The sequence below is a fragment of the Podarcis bocagei genome, assembly GCF_964188305.1.
Source record: "Podarcis bocagei genome assembly, chromosome: 17".
NCBI classification, from domain to species: domain Eukaryota; kingdom Metazoa; phylum Chordata; class Lepidosauria; order Squamata; family Lacertidae; genus Podarcis; species Podarcis bocagei.
Genome location: NC_138143.1, coordinates 18,270,475 through 18,284,536, shown reverse-complemented (window position 1 = coordinate 18,284,536; position 14,062 = coordinate 18,270,475). Strand labels below are relative to the sequence as shown.

At 42.1% G+C, this 14,062-nt stretch overlaps 1 protein-coding gene across 14 annotated transcripts in view; it reads left to right on the top strand.

Moving 5' to 3' along the window:
* Positions 1 to 14,062, top strand: part of ELAVL2 (ELAV like RNA binding protein 2) — a 161,128-nt gene that overhangs the window by 101,907 nt on the left and 45,159 nt on the right. For 8 of the 14 annotated variants that reach the window (XM_081176743.1, XM_081176741.1, XM_081176745.1 and 5 more), the window contains 2 exons: positions 574 to 664; positions 3,157 to 3,400. In XM_081176743.1, coding sequence (XP_081032869.1) covers positions 574 to 664; positions 3,157 to 3,400 — 335 coding nt within the window. Of the gene's footprint in view, positions 1 to 573; positions 665 to 3,156; positions 3,401 to 14,062 lie in introns of those variants that run through there. The other 6 variants (XM_081176738.1, XM_081176737.1, XM_081176740.1 and 3 more) reach the window with 2 other exon arrangements.

The window sequence follows — 14,062 nt, the reverse complement described above, 5'->3', positions numbered from 1 at the left end:
CTACATTTTCTCATTCTACCTGTCTCCATTAGGCATTTAATTCCCTCTCCCTGCCTGCCCCAATGTGCTCATCGTAGACACTTGTCTACAACACATGCATTTATTATACATTTAAGCAGTGCTTTTTCTGGGGGGTACGCAGGGGTACGCATACCCCTAAACATTTTATGAATCTTTGTACTTTTGTCCAATTTACTGTATTTATTTTTCCCAATTTGAACTATAAAATGGTGGTTTTCTTGAGTCAAAATGAGAGCACCCCTAATTTTTTTGGGAGGGGAAGCACTGGGTTTAAGGCTTGGGTGCAAACGAAGCTAGCTTGTGCCACCTTTTTTTTTTTAAAAAAAACCAAGCTTCTAAAAAAAGTGTCTTAATTCATGCAAAGCAACAGCAGCGGCACATTAAACGAATTTGAAAAAGATTAGATTGGAATTGCCTGAAAATTCTATTAAGCCACACTGCATGGACGTGCTGGGAATAATAAAGACAATTAACGGTAAATTTGTACAAACTGATTTGTTGCATTATCTTTTGCTAATCTAACATACGGTACTTTTTGTGTCCATATTGCAGCCGGCAACTCCAAACTAACATGGCAGTCAGACTGTGTGATGTGGCTTCTCTGCTTAGAAGTGGTTCGTGGGCAGCAGAGCCTTGGACTGGGGTCTGTGGGATTTTTTTATTAAATTCTGTAGGATAATTTTTGACATGTTAAAAAGTAGTGCTGAGGCCATACCAAACCCTTCAAATTATATTCGGAATACCTCTGCATATACCACACCTTCTCTTTAAGTTTTGGTGCAGGAATCAGTCTGTATCCCTGGTTTTGGGGGACGGGGACTCTCAGGGCATCCTCTGAACTTGTAAAATATACAAGTGACTTCCTCGAATAACGTCCCCCCGACTTTCCTCATAGTATACTGGAGTTGAACACCCAAGTCAACATTTGATTTCAAAAGAGCAAAGCTTGCATTAAAGCTTTTATTTGGTATGGTCTGAATGCTGAATAACAGTAACTTTGGAGGGGAAAAAAATATTAATGTGTATTTTTTTGGTTACTGATGAAATTAATAGAATTCCATTCAAATTACTTTGGCCGGTAAAAAAAAGAAAAAGAGAGGAAAAAATATATTTATATCAGGAACTGTTGAAAAGCCTGATCTGTATCAGGTGACAGCTAAGTTTTTATTCTGACACCTTCAGTGGGATAGGAACTATGTGTTAAAATACAGATTTATTAGCAATGTATTTTTCTAGAAAAAGTGATGGATCTCACCATGAACTTCTCCCTTGTTCTCTTAGAATGCCAATGGCGCTCACCTGAGAGGTGCTGCGGTGAGCTCTGGCAAAAAAAGCCCTGTTTAATAGCATTGCTTTATTTGGAACAGCGCAGATGGTCTTGTAGCTGAGACATAATTACAGAACATAGAATCATAAAGGGACCACTAGGGTCATCTAGTCCAACCCACTGCAATTCAGGAACCTTTTGCCCCACGTGGGGCTCGAACCCACAACCCTCAGATTAAAATCTCATTATCTAACGATCGAGCTGTTCCAAGGAATCCAGACTCCTGAATCTGTTCATTTGAATGATGGTCTAGGATTTCACTCTTGCTGTCTGAATATGAAAATACAATATGCAGCTATATGGTGATACCGTGGTGGTTGTTTTTTTGTTTGTTTGAAGAAGCCTTTTAAAAATTGTTTTCAAACAACGGATGCTTAAAAAACATATTTATTTTTAGAAAGAACAATGTTTTGGCCCAAGTTATTCAACTTCTGGCAGGTATAGCTGGAATATTTGAACAGTGACTTTATTAAGGTGTTCTTGGTCATTTTGTGGATAGGCAGTTTAGTTTTGCTTAGAGTCTTTTGTGTAGAGTTTATCTTGGTTGAAGTGAAAGGATTGCTTATCCAGAAGATGTGGTTCTTTAAAAATACACACTGAAGAGATTTTCTCTTTTTTTCCTGGAACCCAGTTATCTCCTGGGTTAATCCATAATCCTCTCATCCCTTCGCAAAATATGTGCAATTAATGTAAATACAGGCTTATTCCCATTATTGTCAATATACAATTGTAAGTCTTCTTGAACTTCCCAAAGGCAGAAAAAAGGCATGTTCTGCCAAAAGGCAAATTGCTGACTCTACGCTGGAGGTTCCTTTGTGGAGCTTTAGGGTAGAGAACAGTTTTACTGGTGCAAGTTGAAATAGGGTTTGTGTTTTGTATTGGGAAAAAATTAATTGAAATTCTTTAAATTGATGAAATTTGTCAGATTTGATTGAAATCTCTGAGCTGTAAGATGTCAGCAGTACCCAACGATGGCCAAGCAGTAGCAAACCTTACATTGAAATGAGTACACACATTTAGAATAGTCATATCTTGTATGAGCAACCCCAGTTCTTCTGGTGGACAATATTTGAGGTTAGTCCAGTTTAACTAGAAGCATAGATACAAAGATCTCTGGGAACATTGGGAAGAGCAGGCGATGTCAAAATACTTGCGTAATAATTGATGGGTACACCTTTTCCTATCTTAGAGTCACCGGCAAAAAAGGGCTTATGTCAGAAGGCAAATGCCCACTTAAATGCAACATTTTGGAACAGAAATTCGTATTTTGCCAGCATTGTGACCAATGCGGCTAAATCTCTTCAATACTGCAAAAGTAACCAAAACAGTACATTGCTGCTAGTAATGCATTTCGTAAAGTCTGCCATTGATTGCCATTGTTAATTTAGCTTTTGCAATCACCATTGAAATTTGTAGTTTGTGTTTTCCTTAGCTGAACAACTCTGGGGCTTCATCTGAATTTTGTATTTGCACAGTTAAATCTTAGGATTTACTGAAATAACAGCACTGGCTTAGGGGGGAAAATATTTCTAATCCCTTGCTGTCAGTTAAAGCTCATGGGATTTCCACCCCCCAGCCCTAACTTATAAAATCTTTCAGTAGAACCTTTGTTGTTCTTTTTTTAAAAAACTTCTAAATGGATTTTATTGCTAGATAATTAAAACTATTTCATTTTATTGTTAAGACCATTATTGCAGACCTGACAGCTGGGCACTGTTTTATAGTGACAAAGCTTTAAATTCTTGGCTAGAATCGCTAATAGATTCTGAAATATGAATTCTGACAGTTCCCATTTTCTCTGTTTTTAGCAGGTAATTGCTGCCATGGAAACACAACTGTCTAATGGGCCAACTTGCAATAACACAGCCAATGGTCCTACTACCATAAACAACAACTGCTCATCACCAGTTGACTCTGGAAACACGGAGGACAGCAAAACCAATTTAATAGTCAACTATCTTCCACAGAATATGACACAGGAGGAGCTCAAAAGTCTGTTCGGGAGCATTGGCGAGATAGAATCCTGCAAACTTGTAAGAGACAAAATAACAGGTACGTAAGCACTAGGTTTTTGCATATGCACCGACACGTACATGTTACTGCTTAAACAGGAGTCTGAATTGCATTACTTCTGAATTTCAAGGGTGGTGGTGGGGAACATGGTGTTTTATCTCATCTGTAATGTGAGAAATAGAAAGCTTAATATCAAAGAATAGTTTGCAAAGGCTTTTGGAGAGCAATATTTTGTCGCCAAGGCAACATGCATGTTCATCTTCTTAGCAATTCTTGGTTTTCACTACAGAAAAATGAAGTCTTGGCAGATTTTAAAACTGCCTGCTTGTAACTTAATTGTTGTCATGGGGCGAGGGTGACGGGAAAACACCAGAAAGTGAAGCTGACCTTTGCAATTCACCTTAAATGTTCTGAGAAAAAGATCAAATGAATCATGTGTGGACGCGTCGGGAAACTTTTAAAATTGGCCTTAGATCCCTTGATCCTTCACAAGCAGTGCAGAGCGCAAAGCTAGCAATGCGGAGCTGAAAATACTTTTCCTTTAAGAAACCCAGGGGTGCCACTTTTGGGTTAGTAAAATAAAGGTCTTAAATAAAAGTGGAATTTAGGATCAGAAAACGCCCAAACAGTTTACAGGTACAGATGCCCAGTGAACCTTAAGGAACAGGAATCAATATTTTAGTCCCAGTTGAGGAAGCCACATGGTACTAAACAGCCCCAGCTGTTTTCTGCTCACAGAAGTAGACCATGTGAAATACCATATTTTTCTGTCTATAAGACTATATTTTCCCCAGGTTTTTTTTTTAAGTTTAAAATTGGGCATCGTCTTATACACAGAATGTTGCAGTTAATTTTTTCTTAAATTTGGGCTCAAATAATAGGGTTCGTCTTATACATGGGGGCCTTTTATACATGGAAAAATACGGTACATAACTTGAAGGCAGGGATTTGCAGGTCTCTCTCAAGTGCAGCAAAGTCCATCGACTTCAAGGCACTGAATCCATCCTGTAGTTTTCCAGTTCATTATGGGTCATCCTTGGCAGTGAAACCGAAGTTTGTTCATGTGCTAATAGTTTGACAAAGTCCCGCCCCCACCCTGACTTTGTCTCAAGGTTCTGCATTTGCATTATTCTCTTGGCAGCGTCCAAGTATTGTGTTCCATCTTTCCCCCTCTTTGTTCCCATTCATCACCCTGTTCCAGAGTTGGCTGCCATATTGACACTTGGATCTTGGAATCTCTCCTGAGCTTTTGGGCCAAAAAAGGCAGCAAGGAAGCTTAGTTGTTGTGACTCTCCAGTGCTTGAAACGAATTGTGCTTGCAGCTGGAAAGTTGGGTTGAGTAATTGGCAGTATATAAAAAGTTAGCCACTTAAGTGATTTTTTTATGGGGTGGGCGTGGTTTGGCTTAATGCAATTTATGGAAGGGGATAGAAAGTGTGTGGTCCTTGCTAAGTCTTGGTTCTGCTTCCCAACTGCACATTCACTGCTTTTAATTGATACTGATGTTTTTGTTGTTTAGTTGTTTCTGACTCTTTGTGACCCCATGGACCAGAGCATGCCAGGCACTCCTGTCTTCCACTGCCTCCCGCAGTTTGGTCAAACTCATGTTGGTAGCTTCGAGAATACTGTCCAACCATCTCGTCCTCTGTCGTCCCCTTTTCCTTGTGCCCTCCATCTTTCCCAACATCAGGGTGTTTTCCGGGGAGTCTTCTCTTCTCATGAGGTGGCCAAAGTGTTGGAGCCTTAGCTTCAGGATCTGTCCTTCCAGTGAGCACTCAGGGCTGATTTCCTTCAGAATGGATAGGTTTGATCTTTTTGCAGTCCATGGAATTCTCAATAGTCTTCTCCAGCACCATAATTCAAAAGCATCAATTATTTGGCGATCAGCCTTCTTTATGGTCCAGCTCTCTTGATAATGTAAGAGCGTCTTTTTTTGAAAATCAAGAATTGCAATTCAAGCCAAGTTGTACTTAGGAGTTTTGAGGGGACTCCTGTCCAGTCAGTTTCTGCAATGGATAAAACAATAAGCCTGGGTTTAAGAGGCTGTGTGGAGAACTAGTGGCCCCTCACTGAAGTGAGGTGGGGAGCGTAGAGAATACTTTCTTCTAGGGCCAAGGGAAAGGATTGTACCATTCTGTTGGCTTCCACCACCTCCCCAGTTCCTCTGTCTGAAGAAGGGGCAGATGAGGCCCTTATCAGACCAAAGCATGCTGGGCTTGCTCATTGACTGACAAAGTTCCTGCACCACCACTGTGGTAGGAAAAGGCTGAACTAGCTCAGTAGCTTTTGAGACCCCTACTGAAATCAGTTCTGAATTGCCATGGCAAATTGCAAATTTCCTGCTCTGCCTCTTGTTGGGCAACCAACGTTGAGGGAGACGGCGAGGGCGGAGGTAGGTATTTCTGACTTGCAGTATGGTCATTGGAAAACTCTAGGGAGAGATCTATCAAAATTTGTAGCCTGTTAACAGAATCCTGTGCTGCGGACATTAGGGCCTCAACGGATCATTATTTGTAACAATTGCAAACCAAAAGACCAGGTTTAGAAACTACCAGAAATAAAATTTACAAAATAGGCAGCTAGGATTTCTGCATGTTTTGCTTCACGTTATACAGTGGTCAAAAATAAGTATATTTGGAAAGAAAATTCCCCATATTGTAGTCTTGTATTGTAACTGTAGTCTTCAGTTCACGCTTGCTGAAATAACCTGTTGGTGGCAATGTTGGAAACAAGGAAGACTGAATCTGATCTCCAAGTTTCCCTGGGGCACTTCCAAGCCCTTTATCTGTTACTGTTACATTTGAGATATATATCTATATCTACATCTATCTATCTATCTATCTATAGATATATATAGAGAGAGAGAGAAAGAGAGAGATAGATATATATGTGTGTATGTGCATGTGTGCATGTGTTTGTGTGTGTGTGTGTGTAATGTAGATGTATATATGTATATGTATACATATGTGTGTGTGTGTATATGTGTGTGTGTGTGTGTGTGTGTGTGTGTGTGTGTGTATACACACACACACACACACACACACATTTATATATATGTATATAAGAGAATGTCCAGTAGCACCTTAGAGACCAACTAAGTTTGTTCTGGGTATAAGCTTTCGTGTGCATGCACACGTCTTCAGATACTTAAATTTGCACTGCGTCTCGTTATATTGTGTGCAGAGTAGCTCAGCTCTTCCAGAACCGTTACCCCAACTTCTGTACCTCTATGGGGGCCAGAGTATGGATGTCTATACTCAACTATTAGCTAAGATTATCATTCTTTCCTACTCGGCTAGCTCCCCTTGTCCTTAAGGGTGAATTTCAATCTGCATGGTCTCAGGCAGTTACAACTGAAATTTTAGCTCTGGGTTTTCCCCTTGATCATTTGCTCAGAATGGCAGCGTATGACCGACCTAGAATGCCAAAGTGATCTGGGTAGGCCTCACTCCTTTATTGTCAGTGACTGTAGCAGGTACCATCCTGGATTAGTATAATATATTGACTGATAAGACAGTCATAAGTGAGAATAATAATAATAATGATGATGATGATGTAATAATAATAATAATAATAATAATGTAGTACCTTGCCCATCTGGCTGTATTGCCTAGCTCATTGGAAAACTAGGTCTCTGTCTGCCGCTTTGAGATTGTTCTGTTCCACACTTCATATCTTCTTAATACTAAAGAATTGGGGAAGATGGCTGCCACCTTTATTTTTATGCCTCTTTTATGAGACTATAGAAATGGGATCTGAGGGTTTGTGTGAAGGGTTTCCCTTGGAATTCCCTGGTCACTTTATGGGACGAATTCATGATTCACGGGCTGGCCCTTACGTATTAGTTGTTTGGCACATAAAGAGGAAACACTAATTGTGTTGTTTTTGCGTGATGATGTTTAATGCAGTAGTGGGAGCTTGTGCAAGTTTCAATGATATGGCTGCATTTCCACATAACATGACAATGTGTAGTTGATGTGGCACCCTTGAGTTGCTGTAGAAGTTTGCGTGCACAAAGGAAGTCTGGAAAACACAGTATCCCAAGAAATCTATTGATTGTTCGAAAACAACTGTTATCTGATTTCCATAGACTTGACTTTCTAAACAGTGAATATTTGCAAGATGCCAGAACCGCTCAGCAGAATTGCTCCCGAGTGTCTTTTTGCTTACAGATCCCACAGCGCTCCTTGGTTTTCCAGGGAGCTGCTACAAATGATGAATGTGATTGGATGTCTTCTATAGAGCACAAATGGTGTAAAACTCAACACAGAGAATAGCAAACATGGCACTGTTACGACTGTTTCTCAATAAAGCTTTACAGTGGCACGCCCTGACACACCCTAGTATTTCAAAAAACCAAGGATCATGGCGGTGTTTGTGTGGAGAGTATGGCGCAGCAACTCGGCGTCCTCAGTGGTCCTGACATATAGGGAAATGGGAGAGACAAAGACAGAAGAGAGGAAGGAAGCAGACGGAGAGAGATACAGGCAGAAGAAAAAGCCGGGATCTGGAGTGGATCAAGCAGAAGATCCATTCCAGCCATTTTCTTCTGCTTGCCTGTCAGTCTCATGACTCACCACCTTTTTATGGAGAGAGAGATCTATGGGGCTAAGGGACTGCTTTCGTGACAAGCGAAAAGGAGCCAGTATGTTATTACATAAGTAAAATTTAGTTCTTCATTTAAAAAAAAAAGTTTAGTTCAGTTTTAGTTTCTTTAGTTTGATAAATATTCACCTTAAAAAAAAAAATCATTGGCTTCATTCCCTAATTAAATGCATTGTGCATGACTACACATCTAAAACCAGGGACTTGTTCATTTCTCTTTTGTCAACAAGGCCTAAAACAATCCCTGTTTCCACTAATTTCATCTGTTCCTCACACTCCCTTTCTGACAGAAGTTCAGTTAAGGGTATGTGAATTGCCTAGACACTGAGGTCCAACTCCCAGGGTCTTCTGGTGGTTCCCTCCCTGCGAGAAGCAAAGTTACAGGGAACCAGGCAGAGGGCCTTCTCAGTGGTGGCGCCCGCCCTGTGGAACGCCCTCCCATCAGATGTCAAGGAAATAAACAACTATTAGACTTTTAGAAGACATCTGAAGGCAGCCCTGTTTAGGGAAGCTTTTAATATTTGATGAATCACTGTATTTTAATATTCGGCTGGAAGCTGCCCAGAGTGGCTGGGGAAACCCAGCCAGGTGGGCGGGGTATAAATATTATTATTATTATTATTATTATTATTATTATTATTATTATTATTATTATTATTACCTGTCCAATATCTTCAGCAAGTAGTCTACAATCTCCTCATCATTCTATTAGCTCATATTTGACTCCATCCTCATCCAACTGCATCTCTAGCCAGTTTCTTGTTTGTTGTATTTAAATATGTTTTATTGTGGGTTGCATGTCTTTAGCGATATGCTCCTTGATTATTATTATTTTTATTATTATTACTACTGTGTTTGCATCCCTTGTTGTCTGCCTGGCTGTGTTTGTGCATGCCCTCCAAAACTGTATTCCTTTTCATTCTCCTCATTTGAACAAGTCAACTTCCATTTTCTGAAGGAAACCTTTGCCTGTAATAGATTCCTTGACACTTTTTGTTAATCACGTTGAAGTCCTCTTGGGTTTGGTGGTGCCTTTCCAGATTGGAGTTTATATTCTAGCCGAGCTGTAATTGTGACTTTGAATAATTCCCATGCATTCTGAAGAGATCTGCTTCTTGACTTCCTTTCAACTTTTGTTTTACCAATCCCCCTCATTTTTGAGATGTTTCTTCTTTGGAATTCAAATGTGAATGTGCCAGACTTTCTTGGCAGTTGTCCACTTCCATACGCATGTGTGGAATTTGTTAACAATTCAGCCTTCGTGTTGTATGGATTTGGGGCTTTGTCTAGCAGGGGTGTGTTTCGGGGATGGGAGTCACTTTTCAAAGAAGTGGATCACTTCCCGTTGGTCCAGGCTCCTTAGTTTTTTCTTAATAGTTTATTTAAAACTTCAAGTCTCAACCTGAAAGAGAGTTTTAAAAGGATCTCACCACCCCAGGTGAATGGGCATCAATATGGCAAACACAATTCATTGTAAGCAAGTCTAAAGTGAGGCACAGTGAAGCAAAAAATATATATCTTACTTTCACATAAACATGCATGGGGTCTGAACTGCGGAGGATTGCCCAAAGTTTTACAGCTGGGGGGAGGGGGAGAGAGAGAATTGCCAAAAATGCTCACACACAGCATTGACACTGACAAACCCCGGCAGCTGACAATCGCCCACTTGCCACAGTGGCAGCCAATCGCAAACAGACCCTTTCCCAGCAAAAAATCTCTTACCTGGCTGAGAAAATCTGTCCGCTGGCAATTGTGTGCAGGGCTGTCTTTAGTAGACGTGGTGTTGGGATGCAAATATCTGCCCAGAGCCCCCAAGTTACCACAGATAGTGTGTGTGTGTGTGTGGGGGGAAGCTCTGCGCTGCCAGCCATTGGGGGGGCCGCAACTTTCCCCCATGCCACTGCGGGAGAGCAATCCTTGCAGAAGCTTGGGAGGGAAGCTGCGTGGCGGCCAGGCATAGAGTTGGCGGGGCACAGCTTCCACCCTAAGCCTCTGCAGGGACCGCTCTCCTCCCACTGAGGCTTGGAAGGTTAGCTGCATGCCCGCCAGCTGACAGGGCGCAGCTGGTAGACATGCTGGGAAAGGGGAGGCCGCTGGCAAAGCCGCACAGCTCCTCCACTTGCTGGGCACCCCTGAGAGGCTGGCGCCCTGGCGCAACGAACCACTAAGCCCTATGGGAAGGACGGCTCTGATCATGCGCATCCCAGAATAGCAGCTGCCAATCGTGGCAGCGGCAGCCAGTCCAATGCTTTTGGTGTGCATGTGGGAAGGATTGATTTGAAAGCTTCCAATGGCATTCCTTCATCATGCCACCCAAATGATCAAGGGGGTGGATCACGAAAGGTTAGGGCAGGCACCCCCAAACTCAGCCCTCCAGACGTTTTGGGACTACAGCTCCCATCATCCCTAGCTAACAGAACCAGTGGTCAGGGATAATGGGAATTGTATTCCCAAAACATCTGGAGGGCTGGGTTTGGGGGTGCCTGGGTTAGGGCATTTGAGTATATTTAGAGAAAAGGTAAGAGGATGTGTACTTGAAGTATCTAAAATTACACATGGTGGAGCAGTAAGTGGAAATAATAATAATAATAATAATAATAATAATAATAATAATAATAATAATAATTTATTATTTCTACCCCGCCCATCTGACTGGGTTTCCCCAGCCACTGGGTGGCTTCCAACAAAAGATACATTAAATACATTAAAACCTCAGTCATTAAAAACTTCCCTAAACAGAAGGAAATCTTTTCTCCCTCTCTCTGAACGCTAGAGAGAACCACTGAGCATTGGATGATTCAGTTCAGGCAAGAGAACAGACCTTCCTCACACATTGCACATCTTCTCCCAGAGGAGCAAGTAAGGGCCACCAGCTTGGATGAAATTAATGCATGGATGAGACTAGTTTGGAGGACTGATCCAGAAACCCCTCCTTACGTTCTTCACTCTCTTGCACAAAGTCACAAAGCTTGTGCTTCAGAACGGTTTCTGGCTTTTTCACTGGGTAGTTTTCAGATGAGAAAACAGCCTCATGGACGCGAGGCCTCGTCATGTCCCCCACGTATTGTCAGTTGGTAGAGGTCCTTCGGTATCTTCTGGCTGGCAGTGGCAACACGGTGTGAAGAAGATTGGCCAGTCTGTCTTGTGCAGTTGCTAGCTGTCTTCTCTTGATCCCCAAATAGCATAGGAGCTTCATCCCTATTGCAAATTGTTCAACCAACCAGCCAACACCAACACTTGGCTGTTGTAATTCTAAATGGCTTTTCTGTCTGTAGCTGAACCTGCACATTTTAGCTTTTGTATCTTTAATATACTCCCTCCTCTTAACTTGTTCAAGTAAAGGTGCAATTGGGGGGTGGTGTATAATTCTTGATTTTGAAGAGGTAGCAGAAAACTTTTATTAGAGCAACTGAGGCTCATTCTAATCTTACTTAGCCTAGCTCAGGGGTCGGCAAAAAATTGTAGCCACGGACTGGTCCACTGTCCCTCAGACCTTGCGGCGGGCTGGAGAAGTGGCATCGGGGGGGGGGGGGAGCTGGAAGAAGAGGCAAGAAGGGCAAGTAGTCATGTATATAGTGATAAGTGTTTCAACAAGGCAATATGCCTGTGAACAAGAGGTGGAGACTTGACAACTTTCCAGGGGGGTAGCTCAGCTGAACAGATACTTTGCAGATAATTTGTGTCTCCCGCTTTTTCTCTCTCTCACAAACCAGCAAACTCTTTCAGTTTCACCTGGTATCTTTCCACTTAGAGCTCAGCTAATTATGCAGAGCCTGCTAACAATCCAGGAGGGACCCCCCACGGCTAGACACAATCAAAGATCCAGCAGCAAAGTAAACGAAAAAGTAAAAGAACTGGAAAGCACTTACTTCCTTCACACTCACCCCCACCGGTAAAAAAAAGAAGGGGAAGAGTTTTTATTTTCATTTTCTGCTGGTGTTTATGTTGTAGCTTTCCTCCATATTAAGAAAGAATGGTATTTTTTTAATTTAAAGGAGTCTGTCATTTTGCTTGGGACGTGGGTGGTGCTGTGGGTTAAACCATAGAGCCTAGGACTTGCCGAACAGAAGGTCGGTGGTTCAAATCCCCGCGATGGGGTGATCTTCCGTTGCTCAGTCCCTGCTCCTGCCAACCTAGCAGTTCGAAAGCACGTCAAAGTGCAAGTAGATAAATAGGCACTGCTCCGGCGGGAAGGTAAACAGCGTTTCCGTGTGCTGCTCTGGTTCCCCAGAAGTGGCTTAGTCATGCTGGCTACATGACCTGGAAGCTGTACACCGGCTCCCTCGGCCAATAAAGCGAGATGAGCACTGCAACTCCAGAATCGGTCACGACTGGACCTAATAGTCAGGGGTCCCTTTACCTTTACCTATCTTTTTGCTTGCTTGCTTGCCCTGCTTCCCTCCCTTTGATAAAAAGGGAGAGATTGGTGGATTTAGGGCTTTTTGGATTGGTGGATTTAGGGCTCCCTCATCTCTTCACACCCTTCTCTCTGTTTCCCTCATCAACTTGGCTTCCCTTGTAAACCAGCAAATTGGAAGTGGTCACTTTTCAAAGTGCTGCATTTTGGGGGCACACCCAAGTCCACAGAGTAGTTCAGAACTTTAGTGGAGCCCCTGATCTGACTTGAGACACCTTGTTGACTGGCCAGTCCAACATAAGGAAAAACTCACCTCAATCATCCCATTCACCTTGTCACTGAGGATGTACACAGAGCTAGTACAGATGTCTTCTACAACCCAAGCTGGGCTACAGTGAGGGCAGCCAATCCTTGCCCAGGTGGTCTTCCTCTGTTTTGCCCACCAAGAGTCTTTGCTCATCGCATCCAGGGGTGCCTTTTTTCAAAGAGGGCCATATTTGATGAAGTGGATGTGCATGAGGGCCAGCCAAAGTTGTTGGGGGCCAGATTAAATCAACCAACAGGCCAGATTAGGCCCCTGAAACGGACTTTGGACATTCATAGTCAGTTGTAGAGCAAAAATGAAGAAAGCTAGGAGTTTCTTTGGGATGTGTGATCAGTGTAGACTGTTGTGCTACATGGAATGTGGTCAGTGGATCGCCCAACATTTGGGGGCTGCATTGGGAAGGAATGTACTCGTGAAAGTACTGAATATTCAGCCCTGGCGAATGTACAGAATATTGCGTGTACCAAATATTAGTACTCCTTAGTACCGCCAAGTTCAGTTGCTTTCACTGGCTGATGCGGTGATTGTTTCATCAAACGTTATTTCAATAAATATTCAAACAATGTTCAGAACACTGTGTTTTTGAGTAGGTTTAATAATAATAACAATCCAGAAATAACACTTTTCCTTGATATCCCATCACACTGGTCCAAAACAAAAGTAGCTGATCCAATAACCTTAAAAAAAAGTTATGAATTTCTCATGGTGCTATTTTTGCCCCAAGTGCTGAGTTGTGCATAAGGCATTCCATGCTCCTAAAGTGATACATAAATTCAGAGTTTAATAAGCAAGTTAGTTTTGTACCTGTTTGCATTCCCCAACCCCTTCTCATTCGTACTTTTCCAGAAAGTGGTATATTTCAAAATTTGGAGAGACGTTTCCTCTGTTGGTGCAAACGGTCAAAGTTAATGTGTGTACAGTGGTACCTCGGGTTAAGTACTTAATTTGTTCCGGAGGTCCGTTCTTAACCTGAAACTGTTCTTAACCTGAAGCACCACTTTAGCTAATGGGGCCTCCCGCTGCCGCTGGAGCACGATTTCTGTTCTCATCCTGAAGCAAAGTTCTTAACCTGAAGCACTATTTCTGGGTTAGCGGAGTCTGTAACCTGAAGCGTATGTAACCTGAAGCATATGTAACCCGAGGTACCACTGTATGTGTTTTGTTTTTGTATTGTTTTTAGTAGATTACTCTAGTTGATCAAAATTTAAAGGAAATCAATTGCTATTGGGTGACTTCTTACTTCCCCACCCGATCTCATGCTCTTATTACATTAGATTGCCTGCACCCAGCACCCCCCAAAAAGGATGGACTTGGAAGTTTTAATAGTTGAATAAAACATTGTGTGCTCAGAGTTTAATATTTATTGATGAAATACTGTATAAATAAATTACCTGCTACAAGAAAGCCTTCTTCC